Raw genomic sequence first — 16,775 nt, forward strand, 5'->3', positions numbered from 1 at the left:
TTAAATATTATTCACACAGTTCAGACTTAAAAATAAAATACAATAAATGATGATCAAAACAAGGATGCATGCACATACAGATGTTTCTTGTTGAGATTGGCACATTTCACCCAGGTTTTTTCAACTCACTCACTTCACCTTGTCTGCTGACCTCACTCAGCAATGAAATAAAAAGAAAATAAACAAAAATAAAAATAAAACAATTCACAGAAGGCAAGCAGTGATCACCCCATGATGTGCACTGCAATGTAGTTTCAAATGCACTACATTGCAGGTGCTTTTTGAGAGTGAAAAAAAAGAAGACCCGTGTGACATGATCTGGGCAGCTTGCCCCAGGAAATGTGCCAATCTCAACAAGAAACAACGGTACTGTGCGCGCGCGCTTGCGCTGTCACTCCCCGCTATGTTTGACACCGTTCACACACACCACTGTGAGACATTGTGTTCTGCTGTCATCATGTTGGCTGTGCCACAGCACATTACAGGCCTTCTGTTCGGTCCCGACAGGACGTCCAAATCAATGTCTCAATGAACAGAACCACAGACAGACACATCTTCACTGCTGGAACGTCACAGACATCAACATGTGTTTGTTTCTACTACAAGGCCTACAAAATGGGCCGTAGCTGTTAATGTCTTCCTAGTTCAGTAGAGCGTTGGGTTCAGTTAGATCAAGTTTTATGATCCAGTCAAGAGAGAATCACTGGATGGTCTGTGATCCCAAAAATAATTCCCAAACCAGGGGTGTCAGGTCATCCTACCCATAAACGTGTGGAATCAAGTCAAGTTTTTTCAAGTAATTCTTGGAATACATTGTTTGTACGTATGTCCATGGTGAGACTAGGCTCCTGCGCAAAACTGTAGTTACTGTAGCATAAACATTTCCTGTTCCCGGTTTGTTTCTCATAGCTTCATTTGATTGGCCCGGCAGCAGATTTGAACCGGAAAAACATAAGGTGTCATGTGTTTCCATATCTTTTTATGTTTGAAACTTTTTGAGAATAATGACATGTCCAAAATAGGGAACAAAATTTAAGTGAAACTGAATTCAAGGTCAATTGTGAGTTTGTTGATGCGCTATTTTTGAACATTTTTAAAAGGTAAAAAGATTGGACACATCAGCTGCATTGCAATTGTTGATAATGTATTGGCCCTATATAACGGTCAGGCTATAAAGATAAGATAAATCTTAAAAAAAAAAAAGCTTAGGCTAAAAGAAATATGGCATTGCATAGGTGAATCTTTTTATAGGAACTTTTATGTTGTTGTTTTGTGTTGCCGTTTCTTTTATGTGGAACCTTTTATGCTGCCTTCTTGGCTATAGGGCTCCCTCATAAAAGCAAATATGAATCTCAGTGGGACCACCCCTGGTTAAATAGAGGCGACAGCAAGCTTTTCATTGAAGAGACTTGGTATAGAGGTAAAAAAAAAGGATACATTTAGATTAAGTTTAGTAAGCGGTTAATAAGTGTGTTTACCCTACTTTCATTTCATATCAACGTGGCTGCCATAGAAAAGTATTACACACATAAAACTCATATATTTACACAGGGGAGGACGATGAAAAAGGATAGAAAGACAAGGGCTGTTGTTGTTTCTTTTTCACACAGACTTACCCTCCAAAATCTTTCCGGTTTGTTCTGCGGCACCGCCAGGTAAAACCTTGGCCACATACGCTCCGATGTCTCCGTTGCTTCCCGGAACCTCCTTCCCTCCGACCACGCGGATACCTAATCCATTTCCTGGTCCCAGAGAAACAAAGACATTCCTTTCACAAGCATTGAGATGTGCACACACACCAGGGACGTGCTGGCCATTGGGAAAAGCGGGCCAACTGCCGAACGAATGGTTCATTCCCGGCCATTAGGAAAAATAAATAAATAAAATGTCGGCCTTCGTTCCATTTTGGGGGCTAGGCGGCCAACAAAGTAAATCGTCACTGTCGGGCAGAAACCTCGTATCTCCAAGTTTTAAATGTGTACATTTCTTCGCAAAGCAAAGCCCTACTGCGGTGCGAGGCATTGTGTGCTTGTAGATCGTCTGTTTTCACTAGTTTAATTCATTTTTTAAATGATAAATACAAAACAAACGGTTTTGGACATACAAGGTTTCCACCCGACAACGACGAAATATAACTCATGTAATTGGCCCACTGGCTTGTCACTTGTCATGATCTGAAATGGCAAATCTTTGAGTAGCAGCAGCACTATAGAGAGAGATCGCTCTCTATAGCGCGCAATGAGGGCCTCTGCAACTCACGTCCCTGACCCACACAGCTACAGTATGACCTCTGACCTCTGGGCATTTCTCTCTCTCTCTCTCTCTCTCTCTCTCTCTCTCTCTCTCTCTCTCTCTCTCTCTCTCTCTCTCTCTCTCTCTCTCTCTCTCTCTCACACACACTCACCTGACTTGAGACATACGAGACAGAAGGAAAGACAAAGTAACTGTGACCACAGACAGACACGTCTCAACTTCATATAGATTATGTATATGGACCGGTGTGTGTGTGTGTGTGTGTGTGTGTGTGTGTGTGTGTGTGTGTGTGTGTGTGTATACACACACACATACAGCTTTGGTGCTATGCATTGTCTATGTAAAAGTTTTTTGTTTTTTTTCCTTAGCGCTGTGGCGTTAGACAATAAAAAGCACCGCCGTAGATTCAAAATTGGTACAAGCTGAACTTTCAAGCTAGTGTCCCGCTAGTGTTCCGCCAATCACAGCCCCCCATCCTCCATTTCTCCACCCACTCCAGAGACAGAAAATAAATGATCCGCTCTATAATAATAATAATAATACCTGGAATATATCCAGCGCTTTTCTATAAGAGAAGGGACCGGTGACCGCAATAAAACCCGTAAATATTGCACAACAATAATTTTTTAAACGTATATTAATCTGTAAAAGATGCCCTCAAAATCTCTTAGTTACACCAACATTGCACTTGTGAAGCAAGTGGTTTAAGCTTACTTATTAACTCATTAACTGCCAAAAACGTGAATCCCTTAAAAATCCCGTTGTCCCACCCTGCCACGCCCGTGAATCCCGTGAATAAAAAAAAAAAAAAAAAAAAATGTTTTTTTTTTTTTTTTTTTTTTTTTTTTAATTTTTTTTGGACCCCAAAAACGTTAGTAGGCATGATAGCGATCGCGAAATTGCTTGTTTAACCCCCATACAACCCCCATACAACTCAGGTAGCAGACCTCCAAGCTCACAACAGTGTAAAACATAATGGCTGCTATCTCATGAATGCCTGAACGGATTTCCATTCGGATTTTTTTGTTTGAAAGCTGTGAGCAATGTGGACACACGTGGTGCATTATCTAGGCATGGGTGTGCATGATCCGTGCACTATGAATTACATGGAAGTCTATGGAGACGAATGGCAGTTAAAGAGTACGAAGGTATTGTTAAATGGCAGCATATGAGTTAAGACAATATAGATTATTCTGATTGTGATAGTGTGCTGCCTCCTCCGTTGAGTGAGCACAGGCTCCCACTGGTCATGACTCACTGCTGTGAGCTTGTTGATCTGCTATTTTCAAAACGATCTCAAATGAAAATATGAGAACCACTGTTTTAAACAATCAAAACATTTGGAAACAAGCCCAAATAAGCAATTACACTTTAGATAACCTCGCCTCACCAGGCTTTCTGGGGGAAAGCCTGGTGTTCGTTTACAACGGGCCGTTGATCCGGTCTAGGCGGAAACCACAAGCAGAATAAGCGGAGTCGCTTTGTTTTGTTTCCCACCGTTTGTTTCCCCAATCCCTATTAAAATGCTCAAGTAGCCTAGTGTAGTCTTGCCAGTCGCTACGAGTTGGACTAAAAGATGCATATACCAAACAAATTTTCCGAAAGCAAAACTACGCCACATCAAGGGGTTTATTAGGTAGGCCCTAAAAGTATGTCCTTGGGTGCAAGGGAATATTTTGGGTTAAAAGTAAAACTATATCCGGTTTGATAGTTCCGGCCAAATGTAGTCCGTCTAGGACTACAACATGACATAAAGTGGTTTCCACTCCCGACCGGATCAAACCCCGAAAAGTGAAGGGACCCTAAAGCCCAAAGTCGCAGACCTGGCAACACAACACAGTTGTGGTCGTCCTTTACCTGAAACACTGCGGTCTTTAGGATCCCTCTGCAGGTTCACTCTGATGTGAGGGAACGGGTAGTATGGACCTTTCCCCTAGACACACACGCGCACACACGCACACACACACACACACACACACACACACACACACACACACACACACACACACACACACACACACACACACACACACACACACACACACACAACAAAGAGGTGTCATCGACGTACCTTTTAATAATGAACAGACTGACAGAAAGTGGACATAAATGTTCTGTGAATTACCGTATTTTCCGGACTATAAGGCGCACCGGACTATAAGGCGCACTGTCAATGAATGGTCTATTTTCGAACTGTTTTCATATATAAGGCGCACCGGACTATAAGGCGCACACAAAGCTACCGTTGCAATATGCATCCAACAGATGGAGCTGTGCTAAAGGGAATGTCAATGTCAATGAATGATCCATATATAAGGCGCACTGGACTTTAAGGCGCACTGTAGTTTTTTGAGAAAATTAAAGGCTTATAGCGCCTTATAGTCCGGAAGATACGGTACTGCAGGTGCTTAGGTGACTGTTTGGACAGAGATAAGACTATATCGAGCCTATGATTTATACTCCATAGCAGGTTGTCACATGTGAAAAAAAGAGCAGATCTACAGTACAAGCTATCAACATGTTGTTATGTAAGGCATTGTTATCTTGTACATCTGTTCTTTCTAAGCATCTGCACTCACACAATATTATAACGAAATACCCCTTAGAAATGTCACTAGGGGGGAGTAATAACTTGTACAGTAATACTTACTAAATACAAGTACTGTACAGTGATATAACTCGTGATTGGAGGTGTAAAATACTCAAGTAAAAGTACTCAAGTAAGTACTCTACTCAAGAGTAGTTTTTTTGAGGGTCTGTATTTTTAAAGTAATTGTTAAATGCTATACTTTTACTTTTACTTTGAGTTAAAAAAATGACAATGAGTAAGCGTAAATTAAATTCAGCTTTTTGACATATTTATGAATGCATTGAGACTGCTGCTCGCTAACCCCAGCAGGTGGCAGTAGTGCAAGATTATGTGAAGTGTCAGGTTGTTTTAGAATAGATCATTAACAACTCTGCTTTGGTTATGTTACCTCTCAGCCGGGAATGTATAGCCCATCTAATGCCCAGATGTAGAGTGGTCTATCTAGTTCAGAGTTATGGAAGGGACCCATATACTCTTATGTTGAATTGTGTGGTGGCCTGGGAGAGTGTGTGTGTGTGTGTGTGTGTGTGTGTGTGTGTGTGTGTGTGTGTGTGTGTGTGTGTGTGTGTGTGTGTGTGTGTGTGTGTGTGTGTGTGTGTGTGTGTGTGTGTGTTAAGGCATTAACCAAAAAGTCGACAAGTTGACTCAGTCAACTTCATTACACAAGTGGACTCCCACCAGGGAAAGTCTAAAGTCGGAAAAAATAATGAATAAATTAAACGTCAGATGTGCGTGTGCTCTCCACTCTGTTAACCCTAACCCTAACCCTAAACCACATTGACAGGTTGTACAGACAGTGCAGTGACTGCAGTCAGAAGTCCGAACAGTAGCCACCAACTTTATCCTGTTGGATCCAACATTATATAGGAATTAAGATTATTATTGTTCAATGGTTAGAGTGGAATCTATGATATTAACATAAAAACAAAGGCCATATTAAGGGAGAAAGGATCACCTTCAGGGGTGGGCAACTTTGATGATGGCGAGGGCCGCTATATTTCCACCTTCAATCCAGAGGGCCACATTGCATAATGCTATGTCCAACTTTGTCATTCTAGTATCTCATACAAAAGAAGCAAAAATAGCAGATCTACAAGCTCAAAACGCATCTCGCTGCGATGCGTTTTGAGCTTGTAGATCGGCTAATTTTTCTTCTTTTGAATTGGGATCCTGAATTATTTTTTGTACTTTTTTTTAATTAAATGTGACATTTTGATTTAATTTCAAACTAATTTAGTTATATACTCATGTTAACTTTATGAACCTAAATAAATATAAAATACATTGGACATAAAAAAATACATTTTAATACTACTATACTAGTTATTAAGATAGACTGATGGAATTAAAGCTGGTCATGTTTGGAATTGTAACAGCTGAAATCAATAATATCAGTATTCCGGTATTAACCTGCATGTGGGCCGCATTAAGTGAAGGTGGGGGCCGCATGTGGCCCCCGGGCCGCCAGTTGCCCATGTATGTGGCTTAAGCTGGCCGCACACTAGCCGATAATCGGGCTATTTAATTACCCCCCCGACAATCGGGCTGCCACCGACTGAAACGGGCCCGACAATCGGGCATGAACGTCGTCTAGCGTGAGGTCTCACAGATCCACTCGGTGCCCAGCCGAGTGGCTCGGAGGACGATCGGGGGTTGCCCGACTCTTTTCAAACATGTTTGATATTTTCCTGGATCAGTACTGGTCTGGAATAGCAGCAGGGGACTGATTGAAAATAGGTAGGCCTACAGCAGCCGCTGATAGACGCAAGTCTCTGAGCATCTGAGTGACAGAGCTATCAATCAATCAACAAAGACGTAAAACTAGGCCAAACCAATTAGTGCAAGTCTGGACTCGCTAATAACTTTCCAGCTCTGCTCTCCTCCTCCAACTCCAATTAAGTTACATTAAACTTATGGTTCTCACTCTCAAATGTATGATAAACCTGTGCATTCTCCATGTTTCCACCTCAAAGAGAGAGAGAGTTCTTCAAATGGACCAGACAGAACCGTCCTCTCTCTCTCTCTCTCTCTCTCTCTCTCTCTCTCTCTCTCTCTCTCTCTCTCTCTCTCTCTCTCTCTCTGGGACATTGGATTTGGATCTCCATGCCCTCGGATCTTTTTTTAATGATTAGTCTATATTTGATTGATCCATCCGCCCACACCGCGATAATTTGTTAAAAGACAGGGGAAATCATGATTGAAAGCCTATAGGCCATGGCCACTAAAGTAAAAGCAGACACGTGCCTGCCTTGAACTTGAACCTGTCTTGAACTTGAACCGTCCGTGGTGGAAGCAGCCTACAACAGCAGCTCACCCCACGTCAGTCACTTTCTCTGATGGTCCATGCACGGTGCAGTTATGTAATCTCTACTCCTTTCAAATTCCAATTGGCCATAGGTACAGCGTGTAGTTTAATTAATGGGCCATCATCAACTCGTTGTTTGATCTACCAGCTGGGTTAACAACTCCTGGCTGCTCCGGGCACAGCGCGCCCCGCATAGCCAGGCGTTTCGTATTTTAACAGACAGCAGGTTTAGAAAATATGCGCGCACGTTACCTTAACTATTATAAAATAAAATGACTTTATCAAAACTGACAATGATAAACCTGGAGCGGACATGAAAGAAACATAATGGATATAGGCCTAATAGGCCTGTCCTTTTTAAAGCATTAGGCCTACAGTATATTTGGGACTGAAAACTAGTCCCCCCCCCCCCAAAAAAAGCAATACACATAAATACACTGCTTATTATTTCAAATAATGATCCACATCCATCCTCCCAGGTTATATCATGATTGCTTGCGATGGGAATTAAAACTCAATGGTCGCGAGTTTGTTTTATATCAGCAGAAATAGTCACTACCAGTCCGTCAGGCGCAGACTGGAGTGGGAACAGCGCACGAGTGCAAGTAGGCCTACACGCCCACTGCCTGATCTACAAACCCTACAATGTGGCGCGGAGGGACGCAGTTTGATCTTGGAGATCTGATGTTCTCTGCGCAACACAGTCATACGACTAATCATAAATCAGACACCATGAGAAGCACCAGCAGACAGCGCGCAGCACTTGACTTTAGCAGTGGAGAGAGAGGGGGAAAGTCGATCAGAGTTGATCCATGGATGAACATGAAACGCGTCAAAGTGAACTCATAGTCATAGTATCATTTGAAGCTTTTTTTTTGTTCGTTGCGTGAGGCAATGGTGTGTTTGTGAGTGGATAGCATAATGTGTTTGTTTGTATGTGCGTCTGCGCGCGTGTTGCAAGGCGAAGCTCTCGGAACAGTGACGTTTTGTATTCATTATATAAATTATTTATTTATTATTGCTGTGTTTGGGCCCGACTCAATCGGAATAGAATCCTGTAGCGTGCGGTGCGCCCGACTGTTCAAAACGGCTAGTGTGAGCCCGTTTAGATTCTCTGGCCAGATAATCTGAAAAAATGATCCTGTAGTGTTTAATTCTACCCGATTCAGTCGGGCCCGATTATCGTGTAGTGTATGGCCAGCTTTAGGCTATTCTATGACGCCTCGAGGTAAGTAATTTTCAGGTTTTGTCCCCCATTCATGCCATCAATGTGATGACGTCATCAAACGATAAAGTCGACTTCAACTAAACTTTTTACTGAGTCGAGTCGACTTGCAAAAATCACAAGTCGTTAATGCCCTAGTGTGTGTGTGTGTGTGTGTGTGTGTGTGTGTGTGTGTGTGTGTGTGTGTGTGTGTGTGTGTGTGTGTGTGTGTGTGTGTGTGCGCGCGCGCTCGTGCGTGCGTGCGGGCGTGTGTCACCTCACCTGTCTCCTCTCCAGTCCGTTCTCTGTCCGTCCATCTCTAGGTTTGTCATACCAGTCGGTCTCTTCTCGCCTCAGGTGATACGCTTTCAGGTATGAAAACAAGCATGACTTCAAAATGACAGTCTGCCCTTTGATATAATATGAAAACACAGATGGTCTATTCACTGATGGTGGGGCATGCATACTGGAAAGTGAGAGGTCAAGATTAATTATAGATTAATTATAGAATAGAGGGACATGCTATAGAGAAGGCAGAGGCCAGAAAACCACTTTAATAAAGGTCAATTGAGGTTAATCTGTCTTTTAGATGAATATCTGTTGAACGGGGAAGTGGGTGAAGGCGTCAAAATAAAATAACAAGAGGAGAGGATGAACAAAATGGCGGGTATTTGGATCTAATAGCTTGAGTTATGAATAATACATGTTCAGTACACACTACACAGACACCTAACACAGTCATTTTCACACTATTTTTGTTGAAGACCAATGCCTACACTAAGTCAAAATATCAAGGCACACCTGCATTTATAATGAAAATAGTTGTTAAAAGTATCTGTTACTTTTGCTATAAAAAAAGAAGATACAAATCCCCACATATAATGGCATGTCTAAAATAGGGATGACAAGTTCAAAGTGAAATATACATATTTTGAGGGAGCCTCTGTATTGGGGAATTAATGTGCTTGTGAGGTTGAGTGATTTAATTAGTATTTTAGTTATAACATATAACCTATAATATAATCAAGTGTACCTTCTGTATTGTTTCATTTAGTTAACATAATAACATAATAGTATAACTTATATAACCAAGTGTGCCTCATGTGTTGTTTCATGTATCATTTCCTGTAATCATTCTGAGTCAACAGTTGTTTATTAAAAGCTTGCAGCAGGGCCTGATGCACAAACTTGTTAGCCTAGCGCAGCTAAACTCTATCCACCCATGTTAACACAAGGGAGAAAGATATCCATGCAGTGTAACTGCAGTGTGATACAGCTATGAACTTGTAGGGCTGGAATAGGTGTAGGATTCAGCAGGTAGGCATGGTACATCCCATATTTAGAAAAGGAAAACACCTGTCGGTGCAAAGCTATGCAGGATGCCACAGCCTATACCATCCAATTTTAACTTGTTCATGTATTCAAGCCCATTTTAGAAGGATGTGGAATTCAATGGGGTGCGGAATATGGCACCAAATTTGTAATGTCAAGTTTTATGTATTTATTTGCTTTCCACTATGACGTAGTATGATGCCAAGCCATTCAGGTTTGCAATAAAGGCCTTTACATCCTGTCTGAAAGGCACTTGGTGCTAGGTATTGTATCTGCCATCAACTCACTGCGGTTTGTAACTTGAATAAATTATTCAATTAAGGATACTGGTCTCTGTCTGGCTTTCCTGAAAACACTACACCTCAACATACTGATATATAATAAGATATATCTATAAGATATATATGTGATATAAAAAATTACAATAACGTGTGGTTGTCCCAAAATCCCAAAGCACACCTGGACTTAAAAAAGTATTTACATTTACGGGTGCACTGTGCTGAAGTACACGTTTGAGGTCTAAAAATGTTATCCTTTTACTCCACTGCATCTCAGAGTCAAATATTGTATCACTTCAGCCCTATATGTTTAAACTTTGACTATTTGAAAATAGCTGATCTACAAGCTCACAATGCATCCTGATGAGATGCATTGTGAGCTTGTAGTTCTGCTAAATTCAAAAGATATGTTTTCATTTGAAACCTGTGAAATGGGACATTCTGTCTGTGTACTTTTACTTTTGGTACTTTAATTATATTTTGATGCCAATACTTTTGTACTTTTACACAAGTTAATTTTGAATTCTGGACTTTAACTTGTAACATTGTATTTCTACATTGCAGTATTGATACTTTTAGATAAATAAAACATTTGAGTACTTTTACCACTGCCCTAAACTCAGGTCAATACAGTACCAAAGTCCTGACCCTCCCACAACCAGGGTCACAGAGTTCTTTTTTATATTGGAATTCCCATAGGCAAATAAATCTTATATCTCGTCATAAGCAGTGTTAATTTCGTTGACTAAAACTATGATGAAAAATGTTCGTCGACTACCTTTACGAAAATAAAAACTAAGCTATAATGACTAAACCTAAATAAACTAAATATTATGACAATTTCATGGACAGATAAAAACTAGACTAAAATGTTTATGTTAGACGATAAAAATATTATATTTAGTCGAAGAATAAAACATTTCAGATGACTAAAATATGACTAAAACTAATTCAAAGACTACCTTTATGAAAATAAAAACTAAGCTATAATGACTAAACCTAAATAAACTAACTATTATGACAATTTCGTGGACAGATAAAAACTAGACTAAAATGTTTATGTTAGACGATAAAAATATTATATTTAGTCGAAGAATAAAACATTTCGGATGACTAAAACTAATTCAAAGTTTGGTGCCAAAATTAGAACTGTTCCAAAACTTAACAAATCACCTCAGCTATTTTGTCAGGTATGTGACTCTGTTGTTTATGATATTTGAGTTACAATTTACAATTTAAGCATTTAGCAGACGCTGTTAATCCAGAGCGATTTACATTTTATAACGTCTGTGCTTGGAGAAAGAATATATCTAAATTCTCTAACTCTTTGGATAAATGTGTACTTTTTCCACCACCAGTTGATGCTTCATATCCATATGAGTAAATTTGTTTATTTATATGACTCAATCTAAGATTTGCCTATGGAAATTCCAATAGCAAAAAAATAATTGTGTAACCCAGGGGGATAGCGCCCTCTAGTGGCAGTGATGTCACACTTTATTGTGAATGTAGGCTACGCAACAGCAGTGGTTCTCAACCTGTGGGTCGGGACCCCCCAAATTATTTTGGGGGGTCCTAAGATGATTAATAATTAACAATAATTAAAAGGTTGAGAACCGAAGGTTGAGAACCGCTGCACTACAGTATGTTTTATTTTTTTTATTTATCTGAATATCTCTTTCAGTTAATCCTGTTAATTCAGTAATCTATTTCAGAAATCCTGTTAACTAGGGCACCGCCAAGTGGTCAATGTCTGCTGGATACCTTAAACGTTCCCCAACATTTAGTCATGGTTCTATGAAAATGGATGTGCATCTGGCAGAATTAGATAATTAGCTAAATAAATTGAACTAATACTCTACCATTGGTTGGATCATCTCTGTTCAAAGCCATCATGGAATCACTTAGGCCTGGAATCAAGGCAAAAGGGTTTAAATGCATAACACTGACACCTGTTTATGGGTCACGAAATGCTACATTCAAGACAAATCAGAACTGGGAACATTTTATTTTTATTTTTCTCCAAGCAATAAGACTAAACATTACTTTTTTTTTTCAGAAAACATTTAAATTTGTACTAAGAATTCTGGTGTAGACAGAATTATTTTTTGTTTGTTCAGAAAGGGATCTTTGATATTAAATAAAAAAGGAAAGTGGTCCCACACACTGTCTGAAACTTAAAAAGGATGCTCTTTATTTATATTAAATAAATTATATATTATATATTAAGAAGACGTTTCAAAGATCATTAGATCTTCATCAGTAGTCAGTACAACAGGGTTTTAAACCCATTTTTAACTACACAGTTAACTAGAAACTTCCCAGTTCCAAACTGTTCTGAAAATGTCTTATTATAAACATGTATTTATTATTTTATTTTAGTTCTTATGACTGTAATTATGAATGACAGAATGACCATTGGCAAAGTGCATACATGTAAAACTTTAACATGATTGTTTTGTACATGCATCTGCAATGATGAAACAGCAGATGTTTGTGTTAAAGGTGAATAGGGTAGTCAATTAGTATTCATAAACAGAAGGTGTTAATGCAGCCATTGCAACATACAAAGCCACATAAATATGATAATATATCCATGCAAACACTCACACAAAGGCATGCAAGTTAAGATTATAGATTTATTCCACTCACAGTAATATCGCATCCAAATGCAAAAACATGCATTTTGAAACAAGATATGGTCAAGCAAAACATGCAAGGTCCCTGTGATCATGTCTTACCTTCACGATATGTTGAGGTTAGCTACACACTACTTAGATGACCAATGTGTGGTATCACAGCACATTTTAATATGAAACTATATTTGTACATTTTAACAGTACAGTAACAGAACATGTTAAAATGTTGAATAATTCTCTCCAATAATACAAATCTACAATATAATACTGTATACATTTGTACTTCATACATTATTATGATACATAAAACATAGTCTAGATCGAAAGCTAGTACTGTTAAGTTACAAATGTTTTTTTTTTTTTATATATAGTGGGGAGGCACTTTTTGTGTGAATAAAATAAAATACAAATGGAAATGTGCTTGCAAAGGTCTAACCATAGTTTCGAATAGGGATTATTCTGCTCTTAGTTGCTCAAGCATTGTACGCTTAACAAGCTGGATTTAAGGGAGTAAAGGGACTATGGAAATATCTCTCTATCTCTCTAAGACTTAAGCACACAGCTACATCTTTCGTGTATTCAAATGGCTGCAGTGATGGTATGGTCTAAAATACATTGTAGGCTGCTGCAAGAGAGATGTTGCTATTCACAGAGGAATACATCCCACACAACGTAGCGCTAAAACAAAGACATTGTACTATCGACAGAAGCACAGCACATGCATATGCATTCAAGCAAACACCCAAAGAAAATTCCAAACTCAAAGCATGACAGCAAGGTGGACAAGACATCATGCATGCAAACAATTCAACAATGAAAAAATGTGTTGAAAATACGTTGATCATTGAGATAAAGAGGAGAAAAGAAAACAGACTCATGCAGATACAGTTCTTATAAATTCACACATTCTAGAAGCATGTAAAAAGAAATAAAGCCACATTCCAACAGCCTCAAAGATACAACATTCAGTAGCAGAAGTTCAACTGTATGACATGCAGCTTGCTTTTTACCTTCACCATCATCCATGGTTCCCTGGAGGTCGTCCATCAGAGCATAACCCCTACCCCTGGTTGGTTCCTCCCTGAGATGCTGCTGCTCCTGCAGAGAAAGGCATGAGCCAAACTGGTCCCTTGAATCTGCCGAGATGGGCGGCAAAGGACCCGCCGATGCCCGCGCCATGCCCATAGGCTGCCCCACGGGACTCAGCGGACTCTCTTCCTCCGAGTTCTGAGCCACAATGGGGAGTCGGCCACGCCCGCCTTGTACGATGGGCAGGCTGGTGGGCTTGGCACGACCTGAGGGGGTTTGGTAGTCCCCAGATGCCTCACCGTCCCCCTTGAGCCTCAGGGAAGAGCTGGACGGGTCTCTCTTTAAGGACAGGTCCAGGCCATAGCAGGAAGTCGGCCTGGACGAGGGTCTGGAGCGGCTGCCACTGGGATATGCAGAGTCCAGGCCCAAGCTCTGGCCCATGTTTAGGGACCCGGCCAAGTTGGCACCTAAAGTAGAGCCCAGGTATTTTTGCTGCTGCTCTGCAATGTTCTTGCGCAGGCCGAAGGTGATCTCGTCCTGCATGAGTCTGCTGGATCTTGGGGATCCACCGGTGGACCCAAGATAATTATAATCTGTATCCAAACCCCTTCCGTCTGTCATAGAGGAATACTTGGAGATCTTCGGATCCATCAGAGGAGTCTTGTGTTTTTGGTAGAGCATGGATGCGGGGAGGTTCTTAGCCGCCTGCTTCTCCAAAGTGAGCCGACTGATGCTGTACTTCTCCGTCTTGGGGTAGTGCCTCTGGGAGTAGCTGGAGATGCCAGAGCTTGGGGTGTAATAGTGGTGGGACAGACCGAGATCCAAGCCGTCCGTTCCACCCGTACTCCTCCTGAACTCCTGCTTCAGCTGTTGCTTCAGGAGCTTCAGTTCATAGGGTTCCTCCATGGAGTCTTCGTCCTCCTTGCCGTAGGTGTGAAGCCTGGACGTGGACCCCAGGTAGTCGGTCGACCCAAGATCTGCAGCACTTCGGCGCAGCAGCTTCTCCGCCTTGGCCAGCTCCCTCTCAGCGAGGCTATAGGCCGACGACAAGCCAGCGGAGCCCTTGGCCAGTTCCGCGGCGTCCTCTAGGAGCATGTAACTCCGAGGCGTGTGGTGTTCCACGTCCGTGTAATAGGAATCGGAGACAGCCGACATGGGGCTGCTTGCAATGCTTACCGAATCCAAAGCTCGGAGGTCGAGGTGGTTGCCATATTTGTCGTACTTGACACCAAGGAAGGCAGATGATGTGGGGTCAGGCTGGCGGCTGATGATTTCATATTTGGTTTCCTCTAGCTCTGAGAGGAGCGCTGCTTGCCTCGCTGCTTTCTGCTGCAGCAGAAGCATCTGCTGATAGCTCTGCTGCTGGGCGGCAGTGAGGGAGGGGACAGACGAGTATAGAGACTGGGACTGGTAGGACTGGGGGGTCTGGTAGAGGGACTGCTGGTATTGGCTTTGAGGATACTGGTAAGAGTATTTCCCATAGTCATGCTTGGTCTGAGGTGGGACAAAGTCGTCCAGTTCCGACTGCGGTGCAGTACGGGGCCGCTCAAGGCCGTGACTCCCCAGCTCCTCATCTTCACCGTCTACGTGGCTCGTCTCCCGAATGTTACTGACCTCGCTGTCCGACATGTAGTCTCTGTCCTCTGCCACGCTCTGCAGATAAGCCCTTTCCCTCTTCTCTCGTTCCATCAGAAGAGCATCTTTCCTGCGGTTGATGCCCATCTCCAGGTATCGAAGCTTGGCGTCGATCTCTTTCTCCTCCTCGTCCAGCTCAGCCTGCTTCTTGCGGAGCTTGGAGGACTCGCGCTCCACCAGGTCCAGCTCGCGGTCGATGTCTTGCAGGATCTTAGCGCGCGCCATGTTGGAGTTGCGGCACATTCTCCGCCGGGCGGAACCGGTGCTGTACGCCGTCTGCCCGGTGGTGGTCGACTCGTCTTCAGACGGCGGGTTGGGGAGCGTCCTCTTCACCTTCTTCTGGGTGCCTGTCGGGGTGCTGCCGGAGCCTTTACCCTGGGTACAAAAACACAAGAGAATGGACATGAGTGGGAACAGAGTTGAAATATATATATATATATATATATATACTGTATTTTCATCGTATTACAATCTACAGAGAAATAGCAAATAAGGTTCACTTTCAGGGCCGGATCTAGCCTTTAGCACTAAGTGGGGCAGGAAGAAATGATAGGGGGGTCACCTCCAGCCCATGCCGTGAAAAAATGGGGGGACAAACCCCCTAAAACACCCGAAATGCATAGAAAACTTTTTGGCACACTTATACCTATAACATGCAATACAAACAACAGTTTTACACCTATCTATCTCTCTCTCTCTCTAATATCTTATCAGTTTATCTATCCATCTACCTAGTTGTAGCATAACATTTCAAATAGTTTCATATTTTTGAGATTTTAGATTTTTGCATGCCATCATGTTTGGTGGGGCAGACAGGGCATTTAGGGGGGCATTGCCCCCCTTGCCTATAACTAGATCCGGCCCTGTTCAATTTCAATTATCCAATTATCAAGGAAGAAATATAATATAATATAAGAAAACTAGAAATACTGTGTGGGCTCGCATGTAACACCATGTATGGGCACAAATATCTACCCTTTGGCTGCACCTCATTGGCTAAGGGCCCTGCCTTACTGTACTGTCGAGGAGAACTTGACTGATAGATACATAATGAAGATAATATTCGTGCGAGCGAGCACACAATAAATAATGTCATACTTTTACTATCACTGTGTCTTCATTCTAAGTAATGACTAAAACCATGGAGTCTTCAAGAGCAAAAACCACGGCCCATCAATCGTGTTGTAATGGAATGTGTAAAGTAAACCACATATTCCTGCCTATAAATGTTACCTGCCTGCTCACTAAATTATACCCTCTTAAGGGCAGTCTCTGAGCAGTAATTTATTCACATTAAGCCTCTATGGATTTCTGACAGCTCAATATTTTCCTGCAAGCTCAGCTTTTTGCCCTTTTTTTGCTCCTTTTATGTATGTATGAGGTTCTCAGAAGTGAATCAACCAGGCATAAAGAAACTCCCTTCCACACCCCGCGACAAGAGCTAGAGGCAAAATAAGAAGCTTAAGTACAGTAAGTATGCATAACCTTCTTATGTATCTTTCAGATATAT

At 41.7% G+C, this 16,775-nt stretch overlaps 1 protein-coding gene across 1 annotated transcript in view; it reads right to left on the reverse strand.

Moving 5' to 3' along the window:
* Positions 1 to 16,775, reverse strand: part of pcloa (piccolo presynaptic cytomatrix protein a) — a gene marked incomplete at both ends in the record, with an annotated part of 108,645 nt that overhangs the window by 34,806 nt on the left and 57,064 nt on the right. Inside the window, 5 exons of the mRNA XM_080754347.1 lie at positions 1,617 to 1,742; positions 4,111 to 4,186; positions 8,635 to 8,717; positions 11,825 to 11,872; positions 13,612 to 15,640. Of these exons, the coding sequence (XP_080610473.1) occupies positions 1,617 to 1,742; positions 4,111 to 4,186; positions 8,635 to 8,717; positions 11,825 to 11,872; positions 13,612 to 15,640 (2,362 nt within the window). The remainder of the gene's footprint in view (positions 1 to 1,616; positions 1,743 to 4,110; positions 4,187 to 8,634; positions 8,718 to 11,824; positions 11,873 to 13,611; positions 15,641 to 16,775) is intronic.

The sequence above is a fragment of the Nannobrachium achirus genome, assembly GCF_963921795.1.
Source record: "Nannobrachium achirus genome assembly, chromosome: 23".
NCBI lineage: Eukaryota > Metazoa > Chordata > Actinopteri > Myctophiformes > Myctophidae > Nannobrachium > Nannobrachium achirus.